A 14,270-nucleotide genomic window follows, 5' to 3' on the forward strand; every position below is an offset into this window, starting at 1 on the left:
CAGAAGCCGCGATAAACCATAGACAGTAAAAGAAAAAACACAGCTGTTACCTTTAATAGCAAAAGTATAGTTAATATAGTTAATATATATATTTTTAAAACATACCGTGCTTTCGTGAAACAAGCACGTATTTATTTTATAATAATAATAATAATACTTAGTTTATAATAATAAACATATCTTCTAAACAGACACAAAATGGCAGCATAAATAAATAAATATATAAGAAAATAATTACCTCTAACAAAGAAATGAATACTGTTCATTTACATTGATAAAAATATCCAATACAAAAAAACTATCACGTCAAACAAATAAATATATTTTAATAAATATATTTGAATACATGCATGAAGCGCAGAAAGGGGAGGAGCTAAAACTCAGTGGCGCGCACACGCGTGTTGTATCAGATATATTCACATCATCAGCGCGTGCACTGCCCGACAGCACTTAACCGACGAATTTTAAAGAAGAATAACGGTCTTTTTAAATAGATAGCATTTATTTTCCGTGTTTTCGTTCGTTTATGCATGTGTTGTAATTATTTTGTCAGAAGAAAGAGTGTAGTTCACCGGAGTGTGTGTGTGTCCGCTCTCCGCTGCTTTACTCTCTCTCTCTCTCTCTCTCTCTCTCTCTCTCTCTCTCTCTCTCTCTCTCTCTCTCTCTCTCTCTCTCTCTCTGTGTGTTGTGTGTGTGTGTTCATGTGATATTATGGCGGTGAATCTGGATAAAGACGCGTTTTATCGCCGCATCAAGCGACTCTACGGGAACTGGAAGGTACGGAGAGCTCAGAAACAGCACTAACTCATCAGAAGAGTCATATTCTGACAGACATTATTCATGTTTGATGTGTTAATGTGCCTGTGTGATGCACAGAATGATGTTGGAAGTCATCTCTCTCTCACACATACACACACACACATATTCTCAGGCCTCATTTCCATATAACTGTTATATAAACACACGCAGACATTGTTTCTCTCTGTGTGTCTGAACGGTGATTTATTTCTGCTCGTAACAGAGTCGCTGAAGTTTGCTAGCGTTGTGTGTGTTTCTTTTCTTTTTTTTTAAGCGCGAATAACGTTAGCGCAGCGGCTAATGTGTTAGCTTGTTAGCATGTATTGTCTATACGCCGTTTCCGCTCGGTTGTTATTAGTGTTGATCACGATGTACAGATGTCTGCTTTGGTGATGTTTGGGTAAATATTTGTCAGATAAACGCTTTGTGTGGACACAGTTCAGTCAGATGTAGCATTAGCTGTGAGCTAGCTGAGACATGCTTCAGGTGGGAAAGATAATTATTCTTTATGTTTTACTAACGTGAGTCATTTTATTTACGACAAAGAATAATCCTAAAAAAATCAAAAGCTGATTTTTTTTAAATTCCTGCACAGCACCATTTAATTGCTAAATAAATATTTGATCTAGATATTGTGTAGTTTTATTTATAATATTTTGATAGTTTTATAAAATGTAATATTATACAATGCAATACGTTTTTATTTAGAATAGCTTGATGTTGTTTTTGATTTATTATTATTCCATTGCCTTAATAAACATTCTAAAATAATGTAGTAACATTTAATTAAGTGTTAAGTATGACTATTATAAAATTATGGAATTATAACATATAGTAGTTATAATGATATAGATATTTACATTATAGATAAATGTTTAAAAATGCTTATATATAAGTGTATGTATATGTTTGATAAAAAGATTTTTATAATTATATATAAATGTAATTTACACCAATTTATACAGTTGTTGTATGGTTGCAGATATAATGAAGTGTTATTATATAATAGTGTTTTTGGTATAACTATTTAAGTTTTTGAATGGGTAGATATTATACAGTCAGTGTCTCATAACTCGTAATGATATGATTCTGCATCGTGACCCTGTTCTTCCGTCACAGAAAGGTGAAGATGAGTTTGGGAAGGTGGATGCCATCGTGGTTTCTGTCGGAGTTGATGAGGAGATCGTCTACGCCAAATCTACAGCCCTTCAGGTGCAACCAAACACCGCTTATGAAATATTAATACCATCAGAGCGCTGCTTACATGTGTGTTATGATCCGTCCGCAGACGTGGCTGTTCGGGTACGAGCTCACCGACACCATCATGGTCTTCTGCGAGACCAAGATCATTTTTCTGGCCAGTAAGAAGAAGGTGGAGTTCCTGAAGCAGGTGGCTGTCACCAAAGGAAACGAGAATGCCAACGGGGTTCCTCCGATCACGCTGCTCGTCCGAGAAAAGGTACCGCACGCTCCACACTTCTGACGCTTTCACACAGCGCCGGGGTTAACGTCTGACTGTGTGACAGAACGAGAGCAACAAGGTGAACTTCGAGAAGATGATCGAGGCCATCCGAGGAAGTAAAGAGGGGAAGACGGTCGGCGTGTTCATGAAGGACAAGTTCCCCGGAGAGTACATGAAGAGCTGGAGCGACATGATGACGGCCGAGGGCCTGGAGCGGGTCTGTTCTCTGACGGTCACTCTCAGAGCGTACTGAAGCGTGACACGGGCTGAGTGTGTGTGTGTGTGTGTGTCAGGTGGACGTCAGCACGGTGGTGGCCTACACGATGGCGGTGAAGGAGGACGGAGAGCTGGCGCTCATGAAGAAGGCGGCCGCCGTCACCAGTGACGTCTTCACCAAGTTCTTCAAGGAGCGAGTGATGGAGATCGTGGACGCAGACGAGGTTCGTTCCTGATCTGAACACTGTGTGGATGTAATAAGTGTATTAACAGAGCTGTTGTAATTAGTATCATTATTATTGTCTATTTTATTTTACAGAACAACAGTAAAATTACAATAATATCATTTATGAATGTTGATGGAGTTCTTGGTTTTTTCCTCAGCTTCTATTTGGGCAGAAACCCGAAGAAAGAGACCTTAGTGCTGCTTTTTGTTGACAACATTAGATTTATAAATGTGATGTGTGCGACAAACATCATTACCTTTAAAAAATGTATAAAAATGTTACCAAACAACTGACGAATAAAACTTTTAGCACAGGTTTTCCAGCCGTTCTGCAGTTCATTTCCTCATTGCTTGAGGCATTGTGTGATCTCAGTCTTCACACAGTAACCAGCCGCATCCTCTCCTCATCGGAGACATCACTAAACAGTCTCTCGCTGTCGCTGCTCCTCATGATTTGTGTCTTTCTTCGAGTTTTAAATGCTTTCACGCTGCAGACATGTTTGCTGCATTAGTGCGTGCCTCTATTTAATAACATCACATCATTGTTCATTAGTTTATTGTCTTTTCACTTATTCTGAACCGCTTCCAATCATTAATATTTCTACATAATCTTGTTACTCGTGAAGATATTGAATACAGCATGTTTTAAGCATTTTAAACTTGCCGTTGATTGTGTTAAATGATCTCAAATGCATCATTAATTTCATATTCCTCTTATTATTTACTGCATTGGAGACTCTGTGGCTAATGTGAGTGCTGCTGACGTCCGTCCCGTGTCTGCTCCTCAGAAAGTGAAGCACAGTCGTCTGGCTGAGTCTGTGGAGAAGGCCATCGAGGACAGGAAGTTCCTGGGCGGCGTGGACCCGTCGACGGTGGAGATGTGCTACCCTCCCATCATTCAGAGCGGCGGCAGCTACAGCCTGAAGTTCAGCGTGGTCAGGTGAGCGCAGAAACACACACATCCTCTGAAGCAGAAGCTCAGACACACAGGCCCAATCCTTTCCCCTACCCCTCCATGTCGCACGTTCACGTGAAGGGGTAGGGGTGTCTCGATTCTAGAGCTGAAACAACGAATCGATTTAATCGATTAAAATCGATTATTAAAATAGTTGTCAACTAATTTAGTCATCGATTCGTTGCTAAATAACTTTTATTTGCCGTAAGCGGCTCATTTCGTGCATATTTCAAATCTGCGGTGACCAAAGTGTGGCAGTAATGAGCCACCGGAGGTTTTACTCAGCCAGTACAGCAGGAGAAGTAGCGAATAGCCAATAGCTGGCCTTGTTTTATGTCACGTGCTTCCCGAGCAGCGTCTCTGCAGCCATAGACATCATATGATGTCTATGTCTGCAGCATTCAGCGTGATGTGGGAGTACTTTACATTGAGCCTTTAAAAAAGAAGAGTAACCTGTAAACTCTGCTCTACTGCACTGTTTAAGGGGACGTTCACATATCGCGTCTTTTGCGCGCTCAAGTTCGTTATTTCCAACACCGCATCGCATCGAGTTAAAAACTAACCAATCAGCTTCATCCTTTCCCGTAACAATGTTAAAAGTTCAGTCAAGATGAAAGGAACAGCTGATCATAGTTGTATATGGATTTCCATTTTGAAATAAATTTAGTAGCAGAGCTACTGCAAGCGATTTTTGAGCTGCAAATCCATTTATCCTTTGCTGAAATTTCCGCGTCTTCAAGGAGAGAGCACGTCATGGTTGCTTAGCAAAGGCAGACGCCTCAGGGGCGCTTCTGCGCGAGCGCTTTGGAAAGAAGGAGAAAGCGGCGCGCCTAGCGTTTTCCACGCGTTTTAGGCACGATATGTGAACGGCCCCTAAGACTTTCATTTGTGCAGATTCTCCAGTACAATGTTGTTTGCAAATGTTTAGTCGTAAAAGCTGATAACATTGCTTTTTAACAGTTTTTAACATTTAAAGCTTTACAAACATGTTCTGTGATCAGTTTGTCGTTTACCAGTTCAAAATTCAGTCGTGCAGCCTAATTATGACTGAATGAGAGAGGTAAATGTTTAAAGATATTTGAAATGCACTTTTTTTTCTAAGTATTCACTGCTCTTTTTCACACAGCAGGTTTTTTGTGTGTGACTGTCCAATTTTTTTTTTCTGGACAACCTTCTGATGGATTTTACTTTAAATTGTGAGTTCCATTCAGGTTTCATGCCACTGGCACTTTATTCGAAGGATTGTTTACAATTTCACAGCAAAAGCTATAAAGCTGTTTCCCAGTAAATAATAAAATACAATGCACTGCAATCTTATTGTTTTATCCTTATTCTTCATGAAAATATGTTCTGAAAGATTCCTTAATAAGCTTTGTTCGGGATGTTAAACTACTTTAGGAGCTCTAAGGACTGCCATGGTGAAAACATTATTTTAAATCTCCTTGTGAAATTTGCTAGAGTATGGGTCAGTGTTCTGATTGCAGAAGAGTTCAACAAAGGATTACTAACACATAATAAAACACAACTCCAGGTATATTTTTGATGAGGATATGACAGTGCAAAATGGTTAAAATCTCTTAAATCTATGCTGAATGATAAAGACCATTTAATAATAATTTACTTGGGGAAAAAATGGAAAAACTAAAATATAAGTACATAAACCGATTAATCGTAAAAATAATCGACAGATTAATCGATTATCAAAATAATCGTTAGTTGCAGCCCTACTCGATTCTCTTTTGGTTGGAGGGGTAGGGGTAAGGGGAAGGGCCAGATAGCTCTTCAAACGAAGATTTTTCAGGACCACACTTCAAATGAAGGGGTATGAATTATCTCGGCAACATGGCTGCTACAGCGAACAAAAAGACACATAAATGTAAGCTTTTTTTGCATAAATAAAGATTTTAACGAAAATTAATCATTTGTTTTATGTTACATTCAATTGTGAGTTCATATTAATGGTCATGTTACTCAAAGAAATGTTTGCAAAAAATCGCTAATATTTGCTAACGTCATATCATTATTACAGACTGCATGATAGTGCCACAGCATATATCTGATCAGGGCGATAACTGCCGTAGACACTGAGGGGGGCTAATCCCCCCAATAATTAGAAATCGCTGAACCATTTTCTCAAATATTGCCTATTCAAGATAGAGAGAGAGAGAGAGAGAGAGAGAGAGAAATGGAGGTTGCGTGTATTCGTGTCTGTGCGTTTATCTTTTTAGAGTGAGTTCACTTAAAAACAGTGATTGTATCCTCTCGTCGCTGGAAAATATAACGTAGCGATTCAGCATTTAAACTGTATTTAATAAGTCGTGGGGCAGCGTTGACAAGTTTATTTTCTCCTGGATGTGTGAGCTGCGTGATTTCTGATGTGTGTGTGTCAGTAAGCAGCTCATTAATACAGAGCGATAATTAAAGGCTCTAATGCACACCAGTATATGTGTGTATCGTAAGAGTTAGAAGACGAATGATGGCGTGTGACGTCATGGTAGTGGTGTCCCAATCCTTAGGGGAATATTTTCTCCCCTACCCCTTGACACTCTGTTTCAGGAGGAAGGGGAAGGGGGAGGGCTATAAAATAGAATTGGGATTGGGCCTAAACCTGTCCCCTCTCTCTCCAGTGATAAGAACCACATGCACTTCGGAGCCATCACCTGCGCCATGGGCATCCGCTACAAGTCCTACTGCTCCAACCTGGTGCGCACGCTCATGGTGGACCCCCCACAGGACATGCAGGACAACTACAACTTCCTGCTGCAGGTGGAGGAGGAGCTGCTGAAGGAGATGAAGCACGGTGAGCCCACAGAGACTGTGTGTGTGTGTGTTTGTGCTTGTATTTGTGTGTATTTCTGTTTGTGTGTGTTGTGGAATAGTTCAATAATTAGTGTGTGTGTGTGTGTGTGTGTGTGTGTGTGTGTTGTACAGGAGTGAAGCTATGTGACGTCTATAACACTGTCCTGGAGTTCGTGAAGAAAGAGAAACCAGATCTGGTCAGCAAACTGACGAAAAACCTCGGGTTTGTGTCTGAAGCGTCTCGTTCTCCAGATCATCGATATGAAGTGTGTAAAATGAGCCGTGTGTGACATACGTGTGTGTGTTGCAGGTTTGCTATGGGCATTGAGTTCAGGGAAGGATCGCTCGTACTGAACGCCAAAAACCAGTTCAAACTCAAGAGAGGTGAGCGTGTGCATATAAATCAGGGCCTGTTGAACAGTATCCATGTTGTTCCTGTGTTTAAACGGTTTACCTTTAAAATGAAGATTCGTGGTACTGTTTGAAAAGTGTATTGTGTGTAAAGTCTGAGCATGCAACACTTGTTTGTGCAGGGATGGTGTTCAGCATCAGTCTGGGGTTGGCTGACATGATCAACCCAGAGGCCAAGAAAGACGAGCAGAAGAAGTACGCGCTCTTCATCGGAGACACCATCCAGATCAATGAGGTGCGTAATGCCCCATGTGCTGGGAACGCTCTCTCTCTCTGAAACACTCTTCAGTAATCCTCTGCTCGTGTTTGTGATCGCAGGAGGATCCAGCCACCGTCCTCACACCCGTCAAGAAGAAGATCAAAAACGTTGGCATTTTCCTCAAGGTAATCACACTCTGTCTCAAGTACAGCTGCAGAATTATGGGAATTTACAATCTATTAAGCACCTGTATATCTGTAGAGGTTTATAAATGTATCTATAAATGATGGAAGAAGTTTGCTTTACTGTGTGTTCCAGAAGGATGATGAAGAGGACGAGGAGGAGGATGATGATAACGCGGAGGAGCTGCTGGGGAAAGGAGCTCGCAGCGCCGCCCTGCTGGCCGACAGAACCAGGGTATGTGCCTCCTTCCTGTTCACTGATCCTCATCACTCACACGTCTCATCCAGCGCTTCTCATTCTCTCATCTGATTGGTCAGAACGAGATGACGGCCGAGGAGAAGAGGCGGGCCCATCAGAAGGAACTGGCCAATCAGGTGAACGAGGAGGCCAAGCGGCGTCTGACGGAGCAGAAGGGAGGAACGCAGATACAGAAGTACGAGGAACAACACTTTTACACCAAAAATGTTTCAAATGGTTGTATCTCAAGTCAAATACTGTCCTCCTAACAAACCAGACACACTTTCAGATCTATAATCTCTATATTTCAGTCTCAGTGGTTCTGTGGTCCAGGGTCACATTTCGTCTCTAGTCTGACCCACGCTCTTCTTCTCTTGTCGTATTTCCTGCTCAGAGCCAGGAAGTCGAACGTGTCGTATAAGAACATCTCCCAGATGCCCCGCGAGAAGGACATCCGAGACATGAAGATCTTCATCGATAAGAAGTACGAGACGGTGGTCATGCCTGTGTTCGGCATCGCCACGCCGTTCCACATTGCCACCATCAAGGTAAAGCGTCCCGCCGCTCTGCTGATGTCTGACACGCTCGGGCTTCCTCTGAGACTCTGACCTGTGTTTGCAGAACATCAGTATGTCTGTGGAAGGAGACTACACCTATCTGAGGATAAACTTCTTCGTGCCGGGCAGCTCGCTGGGACGCCACGACGGAAACATCTTCCCAAACCCCGAAGCCACGTTCGTCAAAGAGATGTAAGCCTTTATGATCTCCAGATCTGTCACTGGGCTCGGAGAGACACTCTTTGACTAGTGTATCACACAAACTACACTTGCCGTTTTGCTCCGTTGTTCTGCTACAGCTTTTTCGTAACATGCAAGAAAGGTAATTTGTGATCTCTCTCTCTCAGCACGTACCGCGCGTCGAACCTGAAGTCGCCCGGAGATCACTCCGTTCCCTCCACAAACCTGCAGAACGCCTTCCGCATCATCAAGGAGGTGCAGAAGCGCTACAAGACCCGCGAGGCGGAGGAGAAGGAGAAGGAGGGCATCGTGAAACAGGACTCGCTCGTCATCAACCTCAACCGCAGCAACCCCAAACTCAAAGACCTTTACATCCGGCCCAACATCGCTCAGAAGAGGATGCAGGGCTCGCTGGAGGCGCACACCAACGGTGAGAGAGCAGCGGCACATTAATGTGACATTAGATGACCAGTCCAGAGAATCTATCAGCTATAATTGCCTCCTAACAGAATCATAGAAAGCCTTTAACCCTTATAGAGTGTCTTAAAGCGTTTGCTCAGCTTCGTTCCCTAACTCAGATATCTAATTAGAGATGACTCATCTCTCCCAGATCAAAACTGACTCTCCTCGTGTCTCTCCAGGTTTCCGTTTCACGTCGGTGCGCGGCGATAAAGTCGACATCCTGTACAACAACATCAAACACGCCGTATTCCAGCCCTGCGACGGAGAGATGATCATCGTCCTGCACTTCCATCTGAAGGTGTGCCACAAACTACACACGTCTGTCCTGTGTCTCGCTGGCCGAATCTAACTGTTCTCTGTGTGTCTGTGGCAGAACGCCATCATGTTCGGTAAGAAGCGTCACACAGACGTGCAGTTCTACACAGAGGTGGGCGAGATCACCACAGACCTGGGCAAACACCAGCACATGCACGACCGAGACGACCTCTACGCCGAACAGATGGAGCGAGAGATGCGACACAAACTCAAATCTGCCTTCAAGAACTTCATCGAGAAGGTGGAGTCGCTCACCAAGGAGGAGCTGGAGTTTGAGGTTCCTTTCAGAGATCTCGGGTGAGTCACTGAACCGCATTGAACACACTCAGATACTCGTGATACAAGTGAACCCCACACACAAGAGTCACACTGTGCTGTGCCATGTGAAGAGGAACACAAAAGCGTTGCAAGAACACAATTTCTTGGCAACGCAAAAGTTTTGTGAGTGAACTCAGGAGTTTTGAGAACACACACAATGTTAGTGATCAGAAACGAAAGTTTGCACAAAATAACGCAGTTAGTTTGATGCAACTCTTCTGTAAGTGAACAAGATGTTTCTTGTGAGAACACCAAACATGATATTTTTGACATCTAATGGAACTAAATGGGTCTAAATTACCTGAACACCAACGTTGTAATTTTTTTTATTTTATTTGTATGGTTATTCCTAGGGTTCGGAGTCGTACTCTCTAGTGAGCCCCGGTGGCTTTACCCCAGCGCTCTGTGAGTAGTAGTGTAATCACGGTGTGATGGGTTTGTGTTTCAGGTTCCAGGGCGCCCCCTACAGGAGCACCTGTCTGCTGCAGCCCACCTCCAGCTCCCTCTGTAACGTCACCGAGTGGGTGAGTGTCTGCAAATCACCCATCACCATTAGGGTTGGGTGTCAGTAAAACTTGATCAATTCGTATTCAGATTCCCAGTTTCAATTCAAATGTGGTTTAAAAAAAATGAAATCAGACATTTATTCTGAATACCATGAAAAAAATCAGCCGGCTACATAAAAACTGGACTCGATTAGGAGCTGTTTGTGTGCAAAATAGAGCTACATGATTCTGGATAAAATTTGACTTATAAATGGACATTGTAGTTTTCACAATTCTGAAGAAAAAAAATAATTTAGGCAACTAAACAATCTCCAGGAATTTCTGAATGGAATGATTCAGTGACTCACTCAAGATTCATTGAATCAGTGTTTCATGAATGAATCACTTGAATGAATGATTCAAAGACAAAATATATTTTTAACAGCCCTTTTTCACCACCTAAAAAAAGAGGAATTGATGGGGAGAATTCAGCCTTTAATCTTGCAGCACGTATCTGGTTCCTCACCTTCAGTATCTGGTTCTGGAGTTGGTTTTGATTCCCGAGTCTAGTCCTAATGACCCGTCTCTCCTCTAAGCCTCCGTTCGTGGTGACGCTCGACGAGGTGGAGTTGGTTCATTTCGAGCGAGTCCAGTTCCACCTGAAGAACTTTGACGTGGTCATCGTTTATAAAGACTACAACAAGAAGGTGACGATGATCAACGCCGTGCCTGTCAACTCTCTGGACCCCATCAAAGAGTGGCTGAAGTAAGGCTCTCGTGCCGCCCGCTCCGCTCTCGTCCGAGTCGTGTGCAGTGTGTGTGAACGTGTTGTGTCTGTGTGCAGCTCCTGTGATATCAAATACACGGAGGGCGTCCAGTCTCTGAACTGGACCAAGATCATGAAGACCATTGTGGACGATCCCGAGGGCTTTTTCGAGCAGGGCGGCTGGTCCTTCCTCGATCCGGAGAGTGAGGTAAGAGGTTTGTTTTTGGTTTACTTGAACACCTTCACCTGAGTAGCGAATGATTTGGACGCTGAGGTTGGGAGTGTTTCTGTGTCTCAGGGAAGCGGCGCGGAGGACGATTCTGGCTCTGAGATGGAGGACGAGACGTTTAACCCCTCAGCTGATGAAGAGGAGGCGGAAGAGGAGGACAGCGATGAAGATTACTCCTCAGAGACAGAGGACTCGGGTAACTTTGGTGCTCCCATGTTACTATAGTGTATCCACTTTGTGAAATATTTGTTGGTTTGCTTCCTTCGTTGAGCTTTTAATTGTACTCATCAGCCTCTTTGATTGGGTTTTAGTTTAGCTGTGTGTGTGTACTAGATCACCTGATGTCTGCTTCTTGATCACAGATTACAGCGCGTCTCTGGGCAGCGAGGAGGAGAGCGGCAAAGACTGGGATGAACTGGAGGAGGAAGCCAGGAAAGGTGAGGGACACACACACATCCACATCAATCTGTAACTGAAATCTACAGACGCCAAGATATAGTTAGTGTATTATATATGAACAACCCCCTCAGTAAAAACCTTCATAATATAAAGCTCTTAGGTTTGGCGTCTGAAGTCCTGCTGAAGTAAGGACAAAACTAATTGAGAAAACTGGATTTAAAGATCCATTGAGATGCACACACTCAAATAGAGTTCAGTGTGCGTTCTGAATGTGTTTGTTTCTGTGTGTACTACACAGTGCAGTGATTGGTCTGTTAGTAATGGTCTTTTATTTCCTCGTCAGCTGATCGTGAGAGTCAGTATGAGGATACAGAGGAGATCTCAAACAGGAAGAGGAAAGGCCGTTCTTCAGCTCCTCCCCCCAGCAGCAAGAAGAAGAGAAGACATTAGATAACACACACTTACACACTGCCAAATCAGTCTCCCACAGTCCTCTATGACTGCCCCCCCCCCCACCCACACCCACACACACGCACACACACACTGTGTTTGGTGTAAATAGTGTCGGCCAGCGCTGGTGTGTGTAGAATAGTGGTTTTCATATCAGCGGATGGATGGACCCTGACTCATCTGCATTTTCTTTGGATTTTCCTACGTTCATTTGAAAGTTTTCTCTCAGGTGTGTGTGTGTGTGTGTGTGTGAAGCAGCAGCTGTGATGTAGTGTTGGTGTTTTATGAGCGTTACATGACACTCTTCCAGCTCATCTCTCTCTCTCTTTCTCACGTGCTGCATCTGTTCGTTTATGAATAGACATGCGGTGTTTCACTGCGATCTGCTTTTTACGTTAGTACATAATGATTCACTTTGTGCTTTTGGTTGTTTTTTTTCTAATTTGAGGGGATAAACACACATTTGTAAACATTTTTTTTTCCTCCCTTTAGTTTTTTTTTGTTTTGTTCATTCTGGATTGGTAGTCTTGTATTGTTCAATAATTTTTCTTTTTTTTTTTAATAAAAGTTAAGTGAAATTTAAAAACTTGTTTCTTATTCAAGCCTTATTTTTGGGCTCAAGGGGTGTGGTGTGTCGTTCAGTGTGAAACTGGACGTATGTGGAGGTCTGTGTCATTTGCTGGTGTAAGTGTAATTTTTCTTTTCTCTTAAAAGGTTTTAAGTTAATCAAGATACATCTGTTTTCTACTCTCCATATCGTTCCAAACCTGGACACTGTTGTTGTTGTTTTGTTTGTTTTTGTTTTTTCAACCCTTATGCGTTGTTGGGGATGTTTTCGTCCACTGGGGGTAAAGTTAAGTCTTATTTTTAGTCTATATATATATTTTTTTTTTAAAACTTTTTTGCTTAAATCTTTTAATCATCCCCAATCCGGATCAAAACTACCAAATGTAAAAAAAAAATAAAAAAACACGCAAAATGATTTATTTTTAATATATATGCTGTTATACTCCATATAGCGCCATATACAAGCCAGAAACTAAGCTTTTTTTTTTTTTTTTTGGACTGGCCTATCTAAAGGGTTAATGGTCCCACCTAGTGATCAACCATAAAAATTAAACATTTTACCTCTTGCCAACAGGGAAAACCACCAAGAATGCATGATTCTATGGTGTCATGGCTTTGCAACCAAAAAATGTCGTTATAATGGAAGTCAATGGGGCAAAAACAGCCACGGACAATAAATGAGGGAGAAAAAGTTTAATTCTAATGCTGCACAAAAACTAACAAGTCACCAAAGCCAATCTTGTTACTAATCTTTGACATGCCCAAGACTGTGATAAAAGGTAAAAAAAAATATCCAGCCGCAATCATTAAGTCATTTTGTATGTTTTTTTTTTTCCTCCCAAATCAGTGACCTCATTTATGAACTTGGCAATTAAGGAGTTAAAATGTTGGATTATTTTTAAACATTTGGTAGTTTTGATCAGGACAGAGTTTGATAAATGTATGCAAAAAAATAAAATAAATATTTATCTGATACATTTTTACAGCAGTTTAATTTAGTGGAGGTTTTAACAATAATAATAATGAATATTTTTTGATTAAGTCTGGATTTAAACAAGAGGGAGAGAGTCAATGTTACGGATGTCTGGTGGAAGAGAATTCCAGAGTTTGGGAGCAGAGCAACTAAAAGCTCTGAGATGCATGGTGCTGAGGTGGGTGAGGGGAACGGTGAGGAGGATCTAAGAGCGAGAAACCGTGGCAAAATGGAGAAGATCAGACAGATAAGGGCAAAGTTATGGAAATCCTTGAATGCAAAAAAGAGGATTTTGAATTCAACATTGGATTTTAACGATTCTACTCTGGACAACAAGAAGAATTTCTGTTTTGTCACAATTAAGTTTTAAGAAGTTTAAAGTGAACCAGGGTCTGCTGGTGAATTGGGTCTGCTGGAAAGGTAGAGTTGGGTGTCGTCTGAAAAACAGTGGAATTGGATATTGAATTTGCAAAAAATATTACCTAGTGGAAGGAGATAGATGATGAAAAGAGGGGGCCCCAGGACAGAGCCCTGGGGAACACCAGAGCTAACTGTGGTGGACTGAGACCTGAAAGTTTTGAGCTAAATAAATTGAGTGCGACCTGAAAGATATGAGTGAAACCAGCAGAGAGGGGCGTGAGTGATGCCAATGGAAGATAATCTGTTAAGAAGGATAGAGTGAGAGATCGTATCGAAGGCTGCACTCAAATCAAGTCTGCAGCCATAAGGAGATCATTGATGATTTTGATAAGAGCAGTTTCTGTACTATGGTGGGGACTGAAGCCAGATTGGAATTATTCATAAAGGTTATTTAAAGATAGATGTGAGTGAAGTTGAGTGGCAATTTTTTTTTTTTTTTAGAATTTTGGGAATGAATGGAAGATTAGAGATGGGGCGGAGGTTATTAAAATTGTTGGGATCTAGACCAGATTTTTTTATAATTGGGGTGACAACTGCAATTTTGAAAAGAGTCTGGAGGTTGAAGAAGTTTGTTAAATAGTGAGAACAGAGCTTTGGAATTTCCATTGTTCGCACTGATTACACCAGAGAAAAAGTTTGATTTGGTTTAAAGGATTTAATCCT

At 42.0% G+C, this 14,270-nt stretch overlaps 1 protein-coding gene across 1 annotated transcript; it reads left to right on the forward strand.

Annotated features, from left to right (window-relative positions):
• The first annotated feature begins 656 nt into the window (after positions 1-656).
• On the forward strand, positions 657-12,173 carry LOC132115584 (FACT complex subunit SPT16-like). Its single transcript, XM_059524022.1, has 24 exons — positions 657-777; positions 1,918-2,010; positions 2,087-2,257; positions 2,325-2,477; positions 2,554-2,700; positions 3,491-3,642; positions 6,285-6,457; positions 6,589-6,679; positions 6,767-6,840; positions 6,990-7,102; positions 7,186-7,251; positions 7,385-7,483; positions 7,567-7,682; positions 7,881-8,034; positions 8,108-8,235; positions 8,391-8,653; positions 8,865-8,983; positions 9,059-9,297; positions 9,767-9,842; positions 10,400-10,569; positions 10,648-10,777; positions 10,868-10,994; positions 11,161-11,235; positions 11,541-12,173. The coding sequence occupies exons 1-24, from the start codon at positions 712-714 to the stop codon at positions 11,645-11,647; spliced, it is 3,102 nt and encodes a 1,033-aa protein (XP_059380005.1). The 5' UTR covers positions 657-711; the 3' UTR covers positions 11,648-12,173.
• Positions 12,174-14,270: the final 2,097 nt, after the last annotated feature.

The sequence above is a fragment of the Carassius carassius genome, chromosome 3 (genome assembly GCF_963082965.1).
Source record: "Carassius carassius chromosome 3, fCarCar2.1, whole genome shotgun sequence".
In the NCBI taxonomy this organism is placed as follows: domain Eukaryota; kingdom Metazoa; phylum Chordata; class Actinopteri; order Cypriniformes; family Cyprinidae; genus Carassius; species Carassius carassius.